Source organism: Hemitrygon akajei, chromosome 6 (genome assembly GCF_048418815.1).
Source record: "Hemitrygon akajei chromosome 6, sHemAka1.3, whole genome shotgun sequence".
In the NCBI taxonomy this organism is placed as follows: Eukaryota; Metazoa; Chordata; class Chondrichthyes; order Myliobatiformes; family Dasyatidae; genus Hemitrygon; species Hemitrygon akajei.
In genome coordinates, this window is record NC_133129.1 from 170526439 (window position 1) to 170546328 (window position 19890).

A 19890-nucleotide genomic window follows, 5' to 3' on the forward strand; every position below is an offset into this window, starting at 1 on the left:
AAGGAGGGAACAGATTTACTAAAATAGTGTGGGGAAGGACAGAGTAGATTATAAAGCCAGGTTATATCAATCTTCATTATGAAAAACAGAGTACAGAAGTTTAAGGTACTTAAAACATAGAAGTTATCTGAGCAGACAAGAGCAGAGAAACTTTGTCCTCCAATAAGGGAAATCAACATCTCAGGGGATCTAAACTGAGGCCAACACATTGATACAATCACCAAGAAGGCATGCCAAAGGCTATTCTTCATTCGGAATTTAAGAACATTTGGTTTGTCACCAAAGACTAGCAAATTTCCGCTCCGTACTGTCGAGGTCATCTCACTGGTTGCATCAACACCTGGTATAATGCCTCCAATGGGCAGGATTGAAAGAGGCTACAGAGGGTTGTAGATTTAGGCAAATCTATCATGGGCACAACCCTCCCTGCCCTGAAGGACATCTTCAATCATAAAAGATCTCGGCATGCCCTCTTCTTATTGTTACCATCAGGGAGAGGGTAAAACAGCTTGAAAACCCACAGTCAATATTTTAAAACAGCGTCTTCCCTTCCAACGTCAGATTTCTGAATGGTCCATGAACTCTTGAACACTAACTCACATTTTGCACTATTTAGTTATTTATTAAAACTTACATAATGCACTGCTGCCACAAAACAACAAATTTCATGACACTTGTCACTGATAAAAGCCTGACTGAGATTCTGATTCAAGAACTTAAGACACAAAAGGGAGTAAAATCACCACTTGTTCACAGAAAAGGGCACCGGAAACTTGCAGAGTGCTGAAGTTGCTGGTATAATTAAAATGCTTATGATAGCTAGCTTGCATGAAAAACTGGGAGGAAAAAAAATGACCAATGGTCAAAGAAAGCAACTATTCTGTAACTGGAATCTCCAGTGTGAACTAACACTGCAAACGCAGATGATGAACAGTAGGAGGATTTATTTAAGTGGAGGATTCATCATCCGAACACATGGGCAGAATTTCAAAGTGATTCACAGACACAATAGGGAATTGTAATACCTGACCGCTTCGAGGGATAGTCATGTTTCACTTCTGCCACTACATCAAGGAAGCCAGAGGAGACAATGATCACCTTGCTCTAGGATGTGTTAATGACCCAGAAAATGTACAACAGATGGAAGTTACAGAAAGCCAGGGGAACAAAATAATTATCTTTAACAATAGAGGAGAGAGAAGTAATTAAAACAAGAGCAAAATATGTAATTTCAAAAGGGCATAATCCAACAAAATGAAGGATAGATCAAGGGAAGTAGGAAGTTAATTTTCAACAGCGACTCAGATTCTGTGAAGTAACTATGGCAAATCTATTAGCTATGGAAGAGGAAAAGTGGGTCCCACTGCAGGGAAATCAGGATTGTAGAAGACAAACAAGAAGGAGCAGGAAAATTGATAGAATTGGCTAAGATCAGATTTTTTAAAAAAGGTGGCATAGTGGCCTAATGGTTAGCACAATCCTTTACAGGACAGGCAACCTGGGGTTCAATTCCCGATGCTGCCTGTAAGGAGTTTGTACTTTCTCCCTGTGACCTCGTGGGCTTCCTCCAGGTGCTCTAGTTTCCTCCCACAGTCCAAAGACGTACCCAGTTGGCAGGTTAATTGGTCATTGTCCTGTGATTATATAGGGTTAAATTGGAGGGTTGCTGTGCAGCATAGCTCAAAGGGCCCATTCCACATTGCATCTTAATCAATAAATATGTATGTATGTATGTAAATAAATAAATAAATAAATGGGACCTGTTCCCATCACGAAGGGACACTGCATGCAAACAAAAAATAACATATTAATAAATGGAATCTGGCCAAGAAAAACAAGGCAAAACAACAAACAGGTCTGTGGTACTGAATTTAAAAATTAACGTGGTGAATAAGTTAGAAATTTTTAAATCTTCAAAATGGAATACCAATAAAAGGTGCACTATTTAATGCATGAAACTCTCACAGAAAGTGGATGAAACAGCATCACTGGCAGGTGTAAACAGAAGCCACATTATCATGGACTCATGGCTGCTGGATGACCAAGGCCAAGAAATTAAAATCCAAGAATATACAATACAGAGGAAGGATGAACAAAACTGGAAAAGGAGACGGTTTGATATTTTAGTGAAACATTAAGGCAGTGCAATAGGAAGAGAGGATATCAAGACAGAACAGGAATTAATCTGGGAGCAAGCCAGAAGGCACTTACATACGTTATCTGGAGGTCTACAAATAATATCAGGAATGTAAATGATGGCATCAGTCAGAAAATAAAAAATACATACAGCAAGAGCACTATGGATGAGTTTAATCCACAAACAGACTGGTCAAACCAAATTAGTAATTCCTGGAGTGTATTATGATTGAATGCTGAACAACCAACTAGAGACATGTTTGAACTGGGACTGGACATCATGCAACATAAAGGGGTTCTATAATGATCTTGGCATGGGAGGTTCATCGCAAAAGAGTGACCATAACAGAGCACAATTCTTTATTATGATGAACAGTATTCAAACCCAAAACTAAGCTCCTACATCAAAACAAAGGTGTGAGGTATGAGGAGTGAGTTGGCTCTGATAGATGAGACAATTTTCTTAAAAGCCAAGGCTTATACAAATCCAGTAACTAGAATAATAGTAACGTTTTTGCATAATTACAAAAGAAAACGGAACATAATCATAGCAAACAGAAGAAGGGGACTATTAGATCCAAAGAGTCAGTAAGTAGCATCACTTGAGATGTTTTTAAAAATCTAGCGATTCTGAAAATTGATGAACCCTGGACAGTAGACACAGGTAATCAGTGCAGTTCCCCTTTAAGAAAATGGAAGTGGTGGAGCTGCAGCTGTCGACAAGTTTTGAAATGACTTACATCCTTCATATACATGAAGAGTAAAATTCTTTATGTTACATCTCCGTCTATATATGCAATGTGCAATTATAGTCATTTATAATAAATATTATGTACAAGAAGGTAGTCAATATAACACAGAAATACAGTTGCATCAGCATGAATTAAGCAGTCTGATGGCCGAGTGGAAGAAGCTGTCCCGGAGTCTGCTGGTCCTGGCTTTTACGCTGCAATACCATTTCCTGGATGGCAATAGCTGAAACAGTTTGTGGTTGGGGTGACTCGGGTCCCCAATGATCCTTCGGGCCCTTTTTACATACCTGTCTTTGTAAATGCCCTGAATAGTGGGAAGTTCACATCCATAAATACGCTGGGCTGTCCGCATCACTCTCTGCAGAGTCCTGCGATTGAGGGAAGTACAGTTCCCAAACCAGGCAGTGATGCAGCCAGTTTGGGTGGTAGCAAGCTGCAGAGGTAGTTCTCGACCAACCTCTCAAAGCATTTGCTTACTATTGAGGTGAGTGCACCAGGACGCCAGTTGTTCAGACATGTTACCTTGGTCTTTTTAGGTACAAGGACAATGGTGGATGTTTTGAAGCAGGAGGGGAGGGCACTCTACACTGGGAGAGGAAGAGAGTCAAAATGTCTGTAAACGCACCTGCCAGTTGTGCCATGCACATCCTGAGTACATGCCCTGGAATGCCATCCAGTCCCGTGGCCTTGCAACTATCTACTCGTTGGAAACACCTGCATACATCGGCCTCAGCGATGACCAAGCTGCAGGTCTCCTCGGGGGCTCAGTACTGGCCACGTCCAATCAAGCGTAAAAAAGATTTAACTCATCTGGGGGAAGAGGCAGTGATGCTGGAAACTCCACTGTGTTTAGCTCTGAAGTCTGTGATGGTGTGCAGACCTTGCCATAAGCTGCAGGTGTTGTTGGTGGAAAATTGAGTCTGAATTTTGTCTCTGTATTGTTGTTTCACTGCCAATTGAAACGCAGAGGCTTTAGACTTCCACTCCCAACCATTCTGCTGTCGAATCTACTGTCTCTAGAAAATAAAACTGAAGACCTCAGAACAAGATTGCTATACCAAAGGGACATCAGGGACTGCTCTATACTTTGCTCCATGGAAACATGGCTCAACCCAGCCATATTGGATGCAATGCTGCAGCTCGATGGCTTCACCATTCACCACAAAGACAGGACAGCTCCGTTTTTTAATTGCAGAGGAGGTAGAGTATGTTTTATGATTAACTCATTGTAGTGCACAAACATGGCAATTCTATCTCAGTCCGGCTCACCTGACCTGGAACATCTAGCAGTCAAATGCCGCCCATTTTATCTGCCAAGGGAGTTTTTGGCCATTATCCCGGTAGTGTACATTCCACCTCAGGCCAATGTCAGGCAGGTTATGGAGGAGCTGAGCAACATAACCAGCGGGCTTGAAACTGCACACCTTGATGCCTTCCCCATCATTGTGGGGGATTTTAACCAGGCCATCTTGAGGAAGTTTCTGAACAACTACCACCAACATATCACCTGTGGAACCAACGGAGCCAACAAAATTGACCACTGTTATACCACCATCCCACACCCACACTTTGGTAAGTCCAATCACCTGGCTGTACTTCTACTACCGGCATAAAGGCAGAGACTAAAGACTGCAGCACCAGTGGTAAGGATCAAGAAGACTTCGACAGGAGAGGCGGAGAAGTCATCTTAAAGTCTTAACGTCACTGACTTCATCAAAACCTGTTTGGACAGGTTTGGAGCGTGTGCCTTCAAGAGCGTACTGGACGCATCCAAATCAAAAGCCGTGGATGAAACCAGAGATCTATAGTCTGATGAGGGCTAGATCTGTGGCATTCAAGACCAATGATCTAGAACTATACAGGAAATCCAGTAACAACCCACAGAAGGCTATCTTAAGAGCAAAAAAAATAGCAATTGAAGTTAGAGATGGAATTGGATATACTTGGGAATTGGCAGGGTTAGCAGGCCATTACTTCCTACAATGTGAAACCTAACATCACGAGTGGCAATAATGCTTCAAACCCAGACTAGCTCGACCCCTTTTATGCATGCTTAGAAAGAGAGAATAAAACTACAATTTCGCAAATCCCTGCGGGATCCGGTGACCATGTGATCTCTGTCTTGGAGGCTGAGGTCAGAGCATCTTTCAAGAGGGTGAATACTTGCGAGGCATCAGGGCCCGATGGAGTACCTGGTAGGACTCTGCAAACCTGTGCAACCAACTGGCAGACGAGTTCAAGGACATCTTCAATCTCTCACTGCTGCAATTCCCACCTGCTTCGAAAGGGCGACAATCATACCAGTGCCCAAGAAGTTCAGGGTGAGCTGCCTTAGTGACTATCGCTGCAGAGTGGCACTCACATCTACTGTGAAGAAATGATTTGAGAGGTTGGTCATGGCTAGAATCAATTCCTGCCTAAGCAAGGACCTGGACCCACTGCAATTTGTCTATCACCACAACAGGTCTACAGCAGATACAATCCCACTGGCTCTCCACTCAGTCTTGGATCACCTGGATAATAATAATACTTACATCAAGCTGTTGTTTATGACTACAGCTCAGCGTTCAACACAATTATGCCCTTGGTTATAGTCAAACAGCTCCAGAACCTGGACTTCTATACCTCCCTCTGAAACTGGACCATGACTGCCTCATCAGGAGATCACAGTCTGTGCAGATCAGAAACAACATCTCCTCCTCACTGACAATCAACACTGGCACATCTCAAGGAAACGTGCTCTACTCTCACTACAGTCTTGGCTAGCACCAGGGCAGGAATGGATTCTCAATATTCCTGGATTTCAGTGCTTTAAAAGGGATGGGGGGGGGGGGGGGGGGAAGGGGAGGCGGGGTGGCATTACTGGTCAGGGATAGTATTACAGCTGCAGAAAGGGTGGGTAATGTAGCAGGACCCTCTTTTGAATCAGCATGGGTAGAAGTCAAGAACAGGAAGGGAGCAGTTACTCTACTGGGGGTATTCTATAGGCCCCTGGTAGCAGCAGAGATACCGAGGAGCAGATTGGGAGGCAGATTTTGGAAAGGTGCAAAAATAACAGGGTTGTTATCATGGGTGACTTTAACTTCCTTAATATTGATTGGCACCTGATTAGTTCCAATGGCTTAGACAAGCAGAGTTTGTTAAGTGTGTCCAGGACAGATTCCTGTCATAGTATGTTGACAGGCCGACTGGGTGAATGCCATACTAGATCTAGTATTATGTAACAAACTGGGCCAGGTCACAGATCTGTCAGTGGGTGAGCATCTGGGGGACAGTGACCACCGCTCCCTGACCTTTAACATTATCATGGAAAAGGATAGAATCAGGGAGGACAGGAAAATTTTTAATTGGGGAAGGGCAAATTATGAGGCTATAAGACTGGAACTCGCAGGTGTGAATTGGGATGATGTCTTTGCAGGGAAATGTGCTATGGACATGTGGTCGATGTTTAGGGATATCTTGCAGGATGTTAGGAATAAATTTGTCCCGGTGAGGAAGATAAAGAATGGTAGGGTGAAGGAACAATGAGTGAAAAGTGAGGTGGAGAATCTAGTCAGGTGGAAGAAGGCAGCATACGTGAGGTTTAGGAAGCAAGGATCAGATGGGTCTATTGAGGAATATAGGGTAGCAAGAAAGGAGCTTAAGAAGGGGCTGAGGAGAGCAAGAAGGGGGCATGAGAAGGTTTTGGCGAGTAGGGTAAAGGAAAACCCCAAGGCATTCTTCAATTATGTGAAGAACAAAAGGTTGACAGGAGTGAAGATAGGACCGATTAGAGATAAAGGTGGGAAGATGCGCCTGGAGGCTGTGGAAGTGAGTGAGGTCCTCAATGAATACTTCTCTTCGGTATTCACCAATGAGAGGGAACTTGATGATGTTGAGGACAATATGAGTGAGGCTGATGCTCTGGAGCATGTTGATATTAAGAGAGAGGAGGTGTTGGAGTTGTTAAAATACATTAGGACGGACAAGTCTCCGGGGCCTGACGTAATATTCCCCAGGTTGTTCCACGAGGAGAGGGAAGAGATTGCTGAGCCTCTGGCTAGGATCTTTATGTCCTTGTTGTCCATGGGAATGGTACCGGAGGATTGGAGGGAGGCGAATGTTGTCCTCTTGTTCAAAAAAGGTAGTAGGGATAGTCCGGGTAATTATAGACCAGTGAGCCTTACGCCTGTGGTGGGAAAGTGTTGGAAAAGATTCTTAGAGATAGAATCTATGGGCATTTAGAGAATCATGGTCTGATCAGGGACAGTCAGCATGGCTTTGTGAAGGGCAGATCATGTCTAGCAAGCCTGATAGAATTCTTTGAGGAGGTGACCAGGCATATAGATGAGGGTAGTGCAGTGGATGTGATCTACATGGATTTTAGTAAGGCATTTGACAAGGTTCCACATGGTAGGCTTATTCAGAAAGTCAGAAGTCATGGGATCCAGGGAAGTTTGGCCAGGTGGATTCAGAATTGGCTTGCCTGCAGAATGTAGAGGGTCGTGGTGGAGGGAGTACATTCGGATTGGAGGGTTGTGACTAGTGGTGTCCCACAAGAATCTGTTCTGGGACCTCTACTTTTCGTGATTTTTATTAACGACCTGGATGTGGGGGTAGAAGGGTGGGTTGGCAAGTTTGCAGATGACACAAAGGTTGGTGGTGTTGTGGATAGTGTAGAGGATTGTCGAAGATTGCAGAGAGACATTGATAGGATGCAGAAGTGGGCTGAGAAGTGGCAAATGGAGTTCAACCCAGAGAAATGTGAGATGGTACACTTTGGAAGGACAAACTCCAAGGCAGAGTACAAAGTAAATGGCAGGATACTTGTGGAGGAGCAGAGGGATCTGGGGATACATGTCCACAGATCCCTGAAAGTTGCCTCACAGGTAGATAGGGTAGTTAAGAAAGCTTATGGAGTGTTAGTTTTCATAAGTCAAGGGATAGAGTTTAAGAGTCGCGGTTTAATGATGCAGCTCTATAAAACTCTGTTTAGGCCACACTTGGAGTACTGTGTCCAGTTCTGGTCACCTCACTATAGGAAGGATGTGGAAGCATTGGAAAGGGTACAGAGGAGATTTACCAGGATGCTGCCTGGTTTACAGAGTATGCATTATGATCAGAGATTAAGGGAGCTGGGGCTTTACTCTCTGGAGAGAAGGAGGATGAGAGGAGACATGATAGAGGTGTACAAGATATTAAAAGGAATAGATAGAGTGGACAGCCAGCGCCTCTTCCCCAGGGCACCACTGCTCAATACAAGAGGATATGGCTTTAAGGTAAGGGGTGGAAAGTTCAAGGGGGATATTAGAGGAAGGTTTTTTTGCTCAGAGAGTGGTTGGTGCATGGAATGCACTGCCTGAGTCAGTGGTGGAGGCAGACAGACTACTGAAATTTAAGAGACTACTAGAGAGGTATATGGAGGAATTTAAGGTGGGGGGTTATATGGGAGGCAGGGTTTAAGGGTCAGAACAAAACTGTGGGCCAAAGGGCCTGTACTCTGCTGTATTGTTCTATGTCCTATGAAACAAGTTAGGACAGGTAATGGAAGTGTGGGTAGGGGAACACTTTGGTTCCAGTGATCATAACACCATTAGTTTGAACTTGATCATGGATAAAAATAGATCTGGTCCTCGGGTTGAGGTTCTAAACTGGAAAAAGGCCAAATTTGAAGAAATGAGAAAGGATCTAAAAAGCATGGATTGGGACAGGTTGTTCTCTGGCAAGGATGTCGTTGGTAAGTGGGAGGCCTTCAAAGGAGAAATTTTGAGAGCGCAGAGTTTGTATGTTCCTGTCAGGATTAAAGGCAAAGTGAAAAAGAATAAGGAACCTTGGTTCTCTAGGGATATTGGAACTCTGATAAAGAAGAAGAGAGAGATGCATAACATGTATAGGCAACAGGGAGCAAATAAGGTACTTGAGGAATATAAAAAGTGCAAAAAAAACTTAAGAAATCAGGAGGGCTAAAAGAAGACATAAGGTAGATTTGGCAGTCAAGGTGAAGGATAATCCAAAGAGCTTCTGCAGGTATATTAAGAGCAAAAGGATAGCAAGGGATAACATTGGTCCTCTTGAAGATCAGAGTGGTCGGCTATGTATGGAACTAAAAGAAATGGGGGTGATCTTAAATGGGTTTTTTGCGTCTGCATTTATTAAGAAAACTGGCATGGAGTTAATGGAAATAAGGCAAACAAGTAGTGAGGTCATGGAACCTATACAGATTGAAGAGAAGGAGGTGCTTGCTATCTTGAGGCAAATCAGAGTAGATAAATCCCCAGGACCTGACAGGGTATTCCCTTGGACCTTGAAGGAGACTAGTGTTGAAATTGCAGGGGCCCTGGCAGATACCCAATTTCCCTCGGGATCAATAAAGTATGTCTGTCTGTCTGTCCGTTTGTATATTTAAAATGTTGGTATCTACCGGTAGGGTGCCAGACGATTGGAGGATAGCTCATGTTGTTCTGTTGTTTAAAAAAGGCTCTAAAAGTAATCCGGGAAATTATAGGACGGTAAGTTTGACGTCGGTAGTAGGTACATTACTGGAAGGAGTACTCAGAGATAGGATCTACAAGTATTTAGATAGACAGGGACTTATTAGGGAGAGTCAACAAGGCTTTGTGCATGGTAGGTCATGTTTAACAAATCTATTAGAGTTTTTCGAGGAGGTTACAAGGAAAGTGGATGAAGGGAAGGCAGTGGATGGTGTCTACATGGACTTCAGTAAGGCCTTTGACAAGGTCCCGCATGGGAGGTTAGTTAGGAAGATTCAGTCACTAGGTATACATTGTAAGGTGGTAAATTGGATTAGACATTGGCTAAATGGAAGAAGTCAGAGTGGTAGTGGAGGATTGCTTCTCTGAGTGGAGGCCTGTGACTAGTGGTATGCCACAGGGATCAGTGCTGGGTCCATTATCATTTATCATCTATATCAATGATCTGGATGACAATGTGGCAAATTGGATCAGCAAATTTGCTGATAATACAAAAATTGGAGGTGTAGTGGACAGTGAGGAAGGTTTTCAAAGCTTGCAGAGGGATCTGGACCAGCTGGAAAAATGGGCTGAAAAATGGCAGATGGAGTTTAATACAGACAACTGTGAGGTATTGCACTTTGGAAGGAAAAACCAAGGTAGAACATACAAGGTAAATGGTAGGACACTGAGGAGTGCAGAAGAGCAGAGAGATCTAGGAATACAGATACAAAATTTCCTAAAAGTGGCGTCACAGGTAGATAAGGTAGTAAAAAGAGCTTTTGGTACATTGGCCTTTATAAATCAAAGTATTGAGTATAAGAGTTGGAATGTTATGGTGAGGTTGTATAAGGCATTGGTGAGGCCGAATTTGGAGTATTGTGTGCAGTTTTGTTCACCAAATTACAGGAAGGATATTAATAAGGTTGAAAGAGTGCAGAGAAGGTTTACAAGGATGTTGCCGGGACTTGAGAAACTGAGTTACAGAGAAAGGTTGAATAGGTTAGGACTTTATTCCCTGGAGCGTAGAAGAATGAGGGGAGACTTGATAGAGGTATATGAAATTATGATGGGTATAGATAGAGTGAATGCAAGCAGGCTTTTTCCACTGAGGCTAGGGGAGGAAAAAACCAGAGGACATGGGTTAAGGGTGAAAGGGGAAACGTTTAAAGGGAACATGGGGGGGGGGGGGGCTTCTTCACACAGAGAGTGGTGGGAGTGTGGAATGAGCTGCCAGATGAAGTGGTAAATGTGGGCTCACTTTTAACATTTAAGAAAATCTTGGACAGGTACATGGATGAGAGGTGTATGGAGGGATATGGGCCAGGTGCAGGTCAGTGGGACTAGGCAGAAAAATGGTTCGGCACAACCAAGAAGGGCCAAAAGGCCTGTTTCTGTGCTGTAATGTTCTATGGTTCTATGGAGAGCATTCTAACTGATTGCATCATCGTCTAGTACTGAGGGGACCTGCACAGGATCAAAAGAGGCCGCAGAGAGCTATAGACTTAGCCAGTTCCATCACGGGCACAAACCTCATTGAGGACATCTTCAAAAGAAAGCAGAATCCATCCTTAAGGACTATCATAACCCAAGACATGACCTGTTCTCACCACTATCATCAGGGAGGAGGGTATAGGAGCCTGAACACCCACACTCAATATTTTAGGAACAGCTTTTTCCCCTCTGCCATCAGGTTCACTACCATGATCACTACCTCGTTATTCCTCTATTGCACTATTTATTTATCCTTGTGACTTAGTGATTTTTATGTCTTGCACTGTAGTGTTGCCACAAAACAACAAACTTCATGGCATATGCCAGTGACATTAAACCTGATTCTGGTTCAAGAACGTTTCCAGGAATTGTTCACAGGTCACATAAAGTGTAAATATCAGAAGTTCTTGTTAGGTAGTGAACTTTGGTTGCAGAGAGGGTTGGAACCTTGTGCCTTGTGGAACAGCACAGAATTACAAATACTGACTTTTCAAATACTCACGTTTGGCAAGATGGTGCTGGTGACATACAGCAGTGTTTAATGGGCAGCTAACAAAACTAACTATTCTACTAAATATGCTTACTTTGGACTACAATTAATGCCATCCACAGCCTGCAATTTCCCTTTGGGGGCTGTGATTTCAAAACAGGAGCAGAATTAAGCTCTTAAGCCCATCGTCTGCTCTGCCACTCCATCATGGTTGATGTATTTTCCCTCTCGACCATATTCTCCTGCCTTCTGCCAATAACCTTTGAAGCCTTTACTAATCAAGGACCGATCAACCTCCGTTTTAAATATGCCCAATGACTTGGCCTTCACAACCATCTATGGCACAGTTCCACAGTCTCCTTCTCATCTCTGTTCTAAAGGAATGTTAACATAAACATAAGAACATAAGAAATGGGAGCAGGAGTAGGCCATCCAGCCCATCGAGCCTGCCCCGCCATTCAATAAGATCATGGCTGATCTGTCCGTAAACTCAGCTCCATCTACTATCCTTTTCCCCAGAACCCTTAATTCCCCTACTATGTAAAAATCTATCTAACTGTATCTTAAGTATATTTAGCGAAGAAACCTCAACTGTTTCCCTGGGCAGAGAATTCCACAGATTCACCACTCTCTGAGAAAAACAGTGTCTCCTCATCTCCGTCCTAAATCTTCTCCCCTGAATCTTGAGGCAATGTCCCCTAGTTCTAGTCCCACCTACCAATGGAAACAAGGGTTCTTATCTAACCCTTTCAAAATTTTGTATGTTTCTATAAGATCCCCTCTCATTCTTCTGAACTTCAGAGAGTATAGTCCCAGGTGATTCAATCTCTCCTCATAGGTTAACCCCTTCATCCCTGGAATCAACCTGGTCAACCTTCTCTGCACTGCCTCCAAAGCCAGTATATCCTTCCTCAAGTACGGAGACCAGAACTGTACTCCAGATGCGGCCTCACCAGTACCCTGTATAGTTGCAGCATGACCTCCCTGCTCTTGAATTCAATCCCTCTAGCAATGAAGGCCAACATTCCGTTTACCTTTTTAATAACCTGTTGTACCTGTAAGCCAACTTTTTGCAATTCATGTACAAGCACTCCCAAGTCCCTCTGTAAAACAGCATGCGGCAATCTTTCACCATTTAAATAATAATCTGCTCTTCTATTATTCCTTCCAAAGTGGATGATCTCACATTTACCAATGTTATATTCCATCTGCCAGACCTTGGCCCACTCACTTAACCAATCTATATCCCTCTGCAGACTCTCCACATCCTCTGTACAATTTGCCTTTCCACTCAGTTCAGTGTTATCAGCAAATTTTGCTATGCTACACTCAGTCCCCTCTTCCAAATCATCAACGTAAATGGTAAACAACTGCAGGCCCAGCATCGACCCCTGCGGCACCCAACTCATCACTGACTGCCAACCGGAGAAACACCCATTTATACCAACTGTCTGCCTTCTATTGTTAACCAATCCACTATCCATGCCAATACACTTCTTCTGACTCCATGTATCCATATGTTTTTCTATTCTGAGGCTGTGTGCACTGGTCTCAGACTCTCCTACTATTGAAAATGTACTCTCCATTTCCACTCTATCCATACCTTTGCAATAATCAGTAGGTTTCACTGAGATTCCCCCCCCACCCACCCTCTTCTAAACTCCAGCAAGTACAGGCCTAATGCTCCTCATATCATATCCCTTTCATTCCAACGATCATTCTCATAAACCTCCTCTGGACCTTCTCCAATGCCAGCACATCCTTCTTTAGATATGGACCTCAAACCTGCTTGCTAAACTCTAAATGCGGGTCCGACCAACACCTTATAAACTCTCAGCAATATCCCCAGTGTAACAGTAATGGTCTGATTGCTATTTCCTTTGCAATGTCTTAGACAGCTGGGATGTCATCTTTTGTGCCAGCACAATTTAAATGAGTAACAAATATGTACATTCACTCAATGTTGTACAGCATTCAAATGACAGAAAACTACTCGCCTTTCACAAAACAGACAGTGTACTTGCAATTCGCATTTGCTGTGATCTCCTTCATCCCAGTCACACCACATGTCATCATCAGCTTCCAAGAATTCAGGCATGTCGTCCAGTTCATCCTCTTTGTCTGCCAAGAAGGAAATAAAAGAGCTGTAAGGAAGATCGAAGTAAAGGGAGGAGGACATGAAAATCTATCCACAAAGGAAAGAGCATCCTACTTGTGACATACAGAATGCTTAGGACATTGGGAAGCAGAGGCTTTGAATAAACTTAAATACTTAAACACACTTCTGACCTCAGTTTAAGACTGAAAATAATAAAAGCAGGAGTGGGTTTCAAGCACAGGAAGCTTAACTACTGCTTTTTAAAATCAAAGGAAGATAAAGTGATGCAAATTATAATCCAGTTTATATAAATCTATTTCCTGTCCTCAGGAAACATCCATCAGATAGGATTTGGTGATCACTTGGCAAAGCAGGGACTGATTAGAAAGAATCGATATGGAACGTGCATGGGGAATTCTGGCTCATAATCTGGTTAAGTTTGCTGAGGAGGTTACTGGGAAAACTGATGAAGGAAAGGTGTTAGGCATTGACTTCTGCAGGCCTTTTGACAAGGGCCTGCACAGCAGGGTGATCCAAATAATAAGATTTTTAAAGACAGTTTTATTTGTCATATACACATCAAAACATGCAGTGATAGGTATCAGGCATGATGGCGGTATATTTCATTAGGAGTTTGAGGAGATTTGTTATGCCACCAAAGACACTCGCAAACTTCTACAGATATACCATAGACAGCATTCTAACTGGCTGCATCACCATCTGGTTGGGGGGGAGTGGGCTACTGCACAGGATCAAAATAAGCTGCAGAGATTTGTAAACTTATTCAGCTCCATCATGGGTACGAGTCTCCATAGTATCCAGGGCATCTTAAAGGAGCGATGCCTCAAAAAGGCTGTGTCTGTCATTAAAGACCCCAGACCCAGCTCCTGCCCTGTTCTCAGTGTTACCATTAGGACGGAAGTACAGAAGCTTAAAGGCACACACTCAGTGGTTCAGGAACAGTTTCTTCCCCTTTGCAATTTTTGAATGGACATTGAACCCATGAACACTACCTCAATACTTTTTTTTATTTTTGCATTACTTATTTAACTATTATATACATCTACTGTAATTCACAGTTTTTTTTCTTTATTATATTTATTGCACCGTACTGCTGCCACAAAGACAACAAACTTCACGACATATACCAGTGATATTAAACCTGATTCTGATGATCAACACAGTCAAAAATTTTGCTGGAGCAGCCCACAAGTTTAGCCACACTTCCCTTGCTAACATAGCATGGCCATAACCTACTAACCCTAACCCATACATCTAATGAACTTGGGACGAAACCGAAGCACACAGAGGAAAACCACGCCTTCAGTGGGAGAACATACAAATTCCTTACAGACGGGAATTGAACCCCAACTGGTGATCTCTGGCACTGTACAGAAAAACGCTAACTGCTATGCTGCCGCGCAGAAAGTTAGGGCACATCAGATCTTAAGTGTTTTGGCAAAATATTGGATTGGTGAAAGGAAGCAGAGGGCAGTGATGGAGGTTTCTTTTTTTGATTAGGAGTCTGGAGCCAGTCGTGTACTACAAGGAACAGTGCTCAAACTTTTGTTGTTTGCCTTAGCTCCCTGTAAATGATGGCACAGGTGGATAGGATACTGATGAAGGAAAATTGACAAGCTTGCCTTCACAGGCATGTGCTTGTGTATAGGATTTCAGAGTTCAAAGTACATATATATCATCGTTTTCATGCAGATATTAACAATAAAGCAAAAAAGTACAATAGAATCAAAGAAAAACTACACACAAAGACTGATAATAATCACTGTCCAAAAGGAAGCAAACTGTGCAAATACAAAAAGAAATAATAATATGTAAATAAATAGCACTGAAAACATCAGTTACAGATTCCTTGAAAGTCAGTCTACAGATTGGGATCAGGGATCAGTGATCAGTTCAGCGTAGATGCGCTCAATGGTGGGGGGAGGCTTTTCCTGTGATGGACTGAGCCGTATCCACTATTTTTTTTTGTAGGCTTTTCCAACCTTGGGCAGTGGTCTTTCTCTTCCATACTGTGATGCAACAGCCATCATACTCTCAACTGTGCATCTATAGAGGTTTGTCAAAGTTTTAATTAACGTGCCAAGTCTGTGCAAACATCTCAGAAACTACAGGCGCTGCCATGCCTTCTTTGTAATGGCACTTACGAGATTGGTCCCAGGAAAGATCTTGTGAAATGATAATGCCAAAGAATTTAAAGCTACTGATCTCTGACTTGCAGACCCATCAGTTGAAAGCTCAAGGTAAATTTATTATCAAAGTATATAAATGTCCCGGGTGACAGGGTGGAAATATGTCTCTACCAAAAGAGATGTAAGGCACTCCTTCCCTCCACTAGCCTGTGGGTCACCTTTGGGCAAGGTGCAGCACTTGCTTAGCCCCCTGATCAGGGACACAGGAAGCCATGGGAGCAGGTGGTGGATAGTCATATGAGCAGCTGGTGCATATCACAAGTCCTGGTTATGCGACCATAGATGGCAGGCAGACAATCTCTGAAGAGTATTGATAATGGCTGGGGTCACCTTGTGAAAACACTGCTCAAAAGGCAGCAGCGGCAAACTAGTTCAGTCGAAAAATTTGCCAAGAGCAATCATGGTCATTGAACAACCATGATTGCCCACATCATACAGCCTGGCACATAACAAATGAACGTATCTAAGAAAGTTCACAAGAATGACCCTATGAATGAAAGGGTTAATATGAGGTGCATTTGATGGCTCTGGGCCTGTACTCACTGAAGTTTAGGAGAATGGGGGTGGGGAGGTTCTCATTGAAACCTATTGAATTGAAAAACCCAGATAGAGTGGACGTGGAAAGTATGTTTCATATAATTGGGGAATCTAGGACCAGAGGGCACAGCCTCAGAATAGAGGGATGTCCATTTAGAACTGAGATGAGGAGGAATTTCTTTAACCAAAGGGTGACGAATCTGTGAAATTCATTGCCACAGACAGCTGTGGAGGCCAAGTCATTGGGTATATTTAAAGTAGAGGTTGATAGGTTCTTGATTAGTAATAGTGTCAAAGAAGGCAGAGGATGAGGTGGAAAGGGATAATAAATCAGCCAATAAGGAATGGTGGAGCAGAGTTGGTGGGCCAAATGGCCTAATTTTTCCCTATATCTTATATTCTTATAGATTTTACTGTACTCTTGCTTGCCATAATCCACCTAATTGCTAAAAGTATCACATATGGGAATGAACACGAACTTCACAATCACTTTCACTTTTACTTGGAGCTACTCATACACTAATCATTGATACCTGTTCACATTTAACTACACCAGCCCCTACATGGACCAATCACATTCAACTCAACTAAAAACTTCAACTGCAAATAAGGTGCAAGCAATTAACTTCAAACTGTTTACAATGACAGCCAGCACCACTAAAACCTTCAACCCGGCATAACTCACCCCCACATTTAACCTTTACTTCACACACCCTCCCCCCAGCTCCTTCCTCGCAACATCACCAAATTCTGCCCTGTTCGGCATAAACTGATCCCTGCCCAGCGTTCTTAAGGTTTTAGCATTTGTTTAACTCGATCAGTTACAACAAGGACCACACACTTTTAGTGCCCACAAAATATACTCCACCATTGTCCCGAATACCATCAGGACCCTTCAAAGTTAGCATACTCTATTCCTAACTCTGCTGGCTGCAAAGCTGAACAATTATCTGTTTTTGCCGAGACTTCGGCTAGCTAAAAGTTTAACATTTGCAAAAGGAGTTTTGGCAACTGGGAGTACAAGTATCTGCAGAGATACCAATAGGTCTATGACGGTGCACAGCCAAGTCACGCCAATTCAGCGGGGGAGTGAGCGCTGGGACTCCGGGGCCGGCAACATTACCGTCCCGCGAGTTGCTGCCCATTGATACTCCTCCTTCACATTCCCCCATTCACCCTCTCACCCACGTGTGTGTTTACCTCGCTGTTCAGCCATGCTCAGTCATCAACGTCTCTCAGACACCTCCTCGCCCGGCATCCACTTCCAGGTCATTGGCATGGTTCAATTGGAGGAATAGGAAGTGCAGTGTAGGTTTTTTTCGCGAGTTCCTTTCAAGCTCTCTCCATTCATGTAGTTTTTTTTTGTCGTTCCGGCGGACCGACCTATAAATTCTTGTTCATTACAGGCACAAGATATTATGCAGGTTGCTGAAAATCTTGAGCAACGCATGCAAAATGCTGGAGGAACTCATCAGGCCAGGGAGCATCTATGGAGGGAAATAAACAGTCGACCTTTCGGACCAAGACCCTTATTTCCATAGATACTGCCTGTCATGCTGAGTTCCTCCAGCATTTCGTGTATGTTGCTTTTCATTATAAGATTGATCCTTACATATGAAGTCTATGTTTAGCTCCATCTGCTGCCAACAGTAAGAATTTGCAGTGATTAAAAAAATACTGGGAGGTTTGAATTTCCGAAGGAACTTTGACAACTTCAAGACTTGCAGCGCGATCTGCAGATATTGCAGAAGGTTGACCGTCTGCCGCCCACGGTCACAGACGAGACGAAATGTCTTGACGAAACGTCAGCTGTTCTTTTCCCTCCATAGATGCTGCTTGACCCGTTGAGTTCCTCCAGAGTTCTATGTGTTTCTGATATTTACCTTTCTTTGGGGTCGGAAGGTGCTGGACCAGCAGCAATGGAGGATATACGGAATGTATATAGCATATATGCCAAGGAACACCGTGCTGGACCAGCAGCAATGGAGGATATACAGAATGTATATAGCGTATATGCCAAGGAACACGGTGCTGGACCAGTGGTGTCGCTCGCCATCCTTCACACAACCCGCTGCCCTAGATTTTCCTTAGCTCTGCAGCAACAGCTATTTCAGCTTCTCAGGGTGAACTATCCTTCTGACACAGTAATCACAGCATCACTGGGTGTTGTCGGGCAAGGCACAGACATAATATTATTCTCCCTTTCAAAATCGTGCATAAATGTCATTGGGCTCATCAGAGAATGAAGCATCCCTGCCATTTGAGATGAGCTCGATGCTTACTATGCTCACTTTGACCACCAGAACAGGGAGGAACCATCGCGCACCCCCGGCCTCCCAACGATCCTTTGGGTTCAGTATCTGAAGATGGCGTGCGGGTTGCCTTCAAGAGAGGGAATCCAAGGAAAGCATCCGGCCCGGACAGAGTACCTGGCTGAATGCTGAAGACTTGTGCTGACCAAGTGGCAGGTGTATTCATGGATATCCTCAAACTTTCACTCTGGCAGTGTGTGGTACCCACCTGCTTCAAGCAGGCCTCAATCATACCAGTGCCCAAGAAGAGCGTGGTAACCTGTCAAAATAACTCTCGCCCAGTGGTTCTCACGTCCACAGTGATGAAGTGTGAGAGGCTGGTGTTAAAGTACATCAGCTCCTGTCAGAATGGGGACTTGGATCCGCTCCAATTCACCTACTGAAGCAACAGGTCTACAGCAGATGCTATCTCGTTGGCTCTTCACACAACCCTGGAACATCTGGTTAGCAAAGCTGCATACATTAGGATCTTCAACATTTAACACCATCATCCACTCAAAATTGATCAGTAAACTCCAAGACCTGGGCCTCAATACCCCTTTGTGCAATTGGATCCTGGGTTTCCTCACTTGTAGACTGCAGCCAGTTTGGATTGGCAAAAACATCTCTTCCACACTCTCCATTAGTACAGGAGCTCTACAGCGATGTGTACTTAGCCCCCTGCTCTACTCACTTTACACCTATGACTGTGTGGCTAGGTACAGGTCCAACACCATATACAAGTTTACTGACTACACCACTACTGTGGACTGTATCAAAGGGGTTGATGAATCAGCATACAGCAGGAAGCTTGAAAACTTGGCTGAGTGCTGTAATAACAACAACCTTTCACTCAATGTCAATAAACCAAGGAACCAATTGTAGACTTCGGGAGAGGGAAACCAAAGGTCCGTGAGCCAGTAATCATCAGAGGATCAGAGGTGGAGAGGGTCAGTAACATTAAATTCCTGGGTGTCTCTATCTCAGAGGACTTCTCCTGGACCCATCATATAGATATTGCAAAGAAAGCACAACAGTGCCTCCAATTCCTCAGGAGTCTGCTGAGGTTCGGCATGTCATTGAAAATCTTGGCAAACTTCTATGGATGTGTGGTGGAAAGTGTGCTGACTGGCTGCATTACAGCCTAGATTAAGAACACCAATGCCTTTGAGTGTAAAATCCTACAAAAGGTAGCCCACTGCGTCACGGGTAGAATGCTCCCAACTATTGAGCACATCTACATGAAACATTGCCATAGCCAAGCAACATCCTTTATCAAAGATCCTCCGCACCTAGGCCATGCTCTTTTCTTGCTGTTGCCATCAGGTAGAAGATTCAGGAACCCCAGGACTTGCACCACCAAGTTCAAGAACAGTTACTACCCCTCAACCATCAGACTCTTGAAGAAAAGGGGATAGTTACATTCATTTAAG

At 43.6% G+C, this 19890-nt stretch overlaps 1 protein-coding gene across 2 annotated transcripts in view; it reads right to left on the reverse strand.

Annotated features, from left to right (window-relative positions):
* Positions 1-17575, reverse strand: part of prmt3 (protein arginine methyltransferase 3) — a 268134-nt gene extending 250559 nt beyond the window's left edge. The window contains exons 1-2 of one of the 2 annotated variants that reach the window (XM_073047729.1): positions 17367-17575; positions 13319-13442 (exon numbers count right to left, since the gene is read on the reverse strand). In XM_073047729.1, coding sequence (XP_072903830.1) covers positions 13319-13442; positions 17367-17382 — 140 coding nt within the window. In that variant the 5' untranslated portion in view covers positions 17383-17575. The remainder of the gene's footprint in view (positions 1-13318; positions 13443-17366) is intronic. The other variant, XM_073047728.1, reaches the window with a different exon arrangement.
* Positions 17576-19890: the final 2315 nt, after the last annotated feature.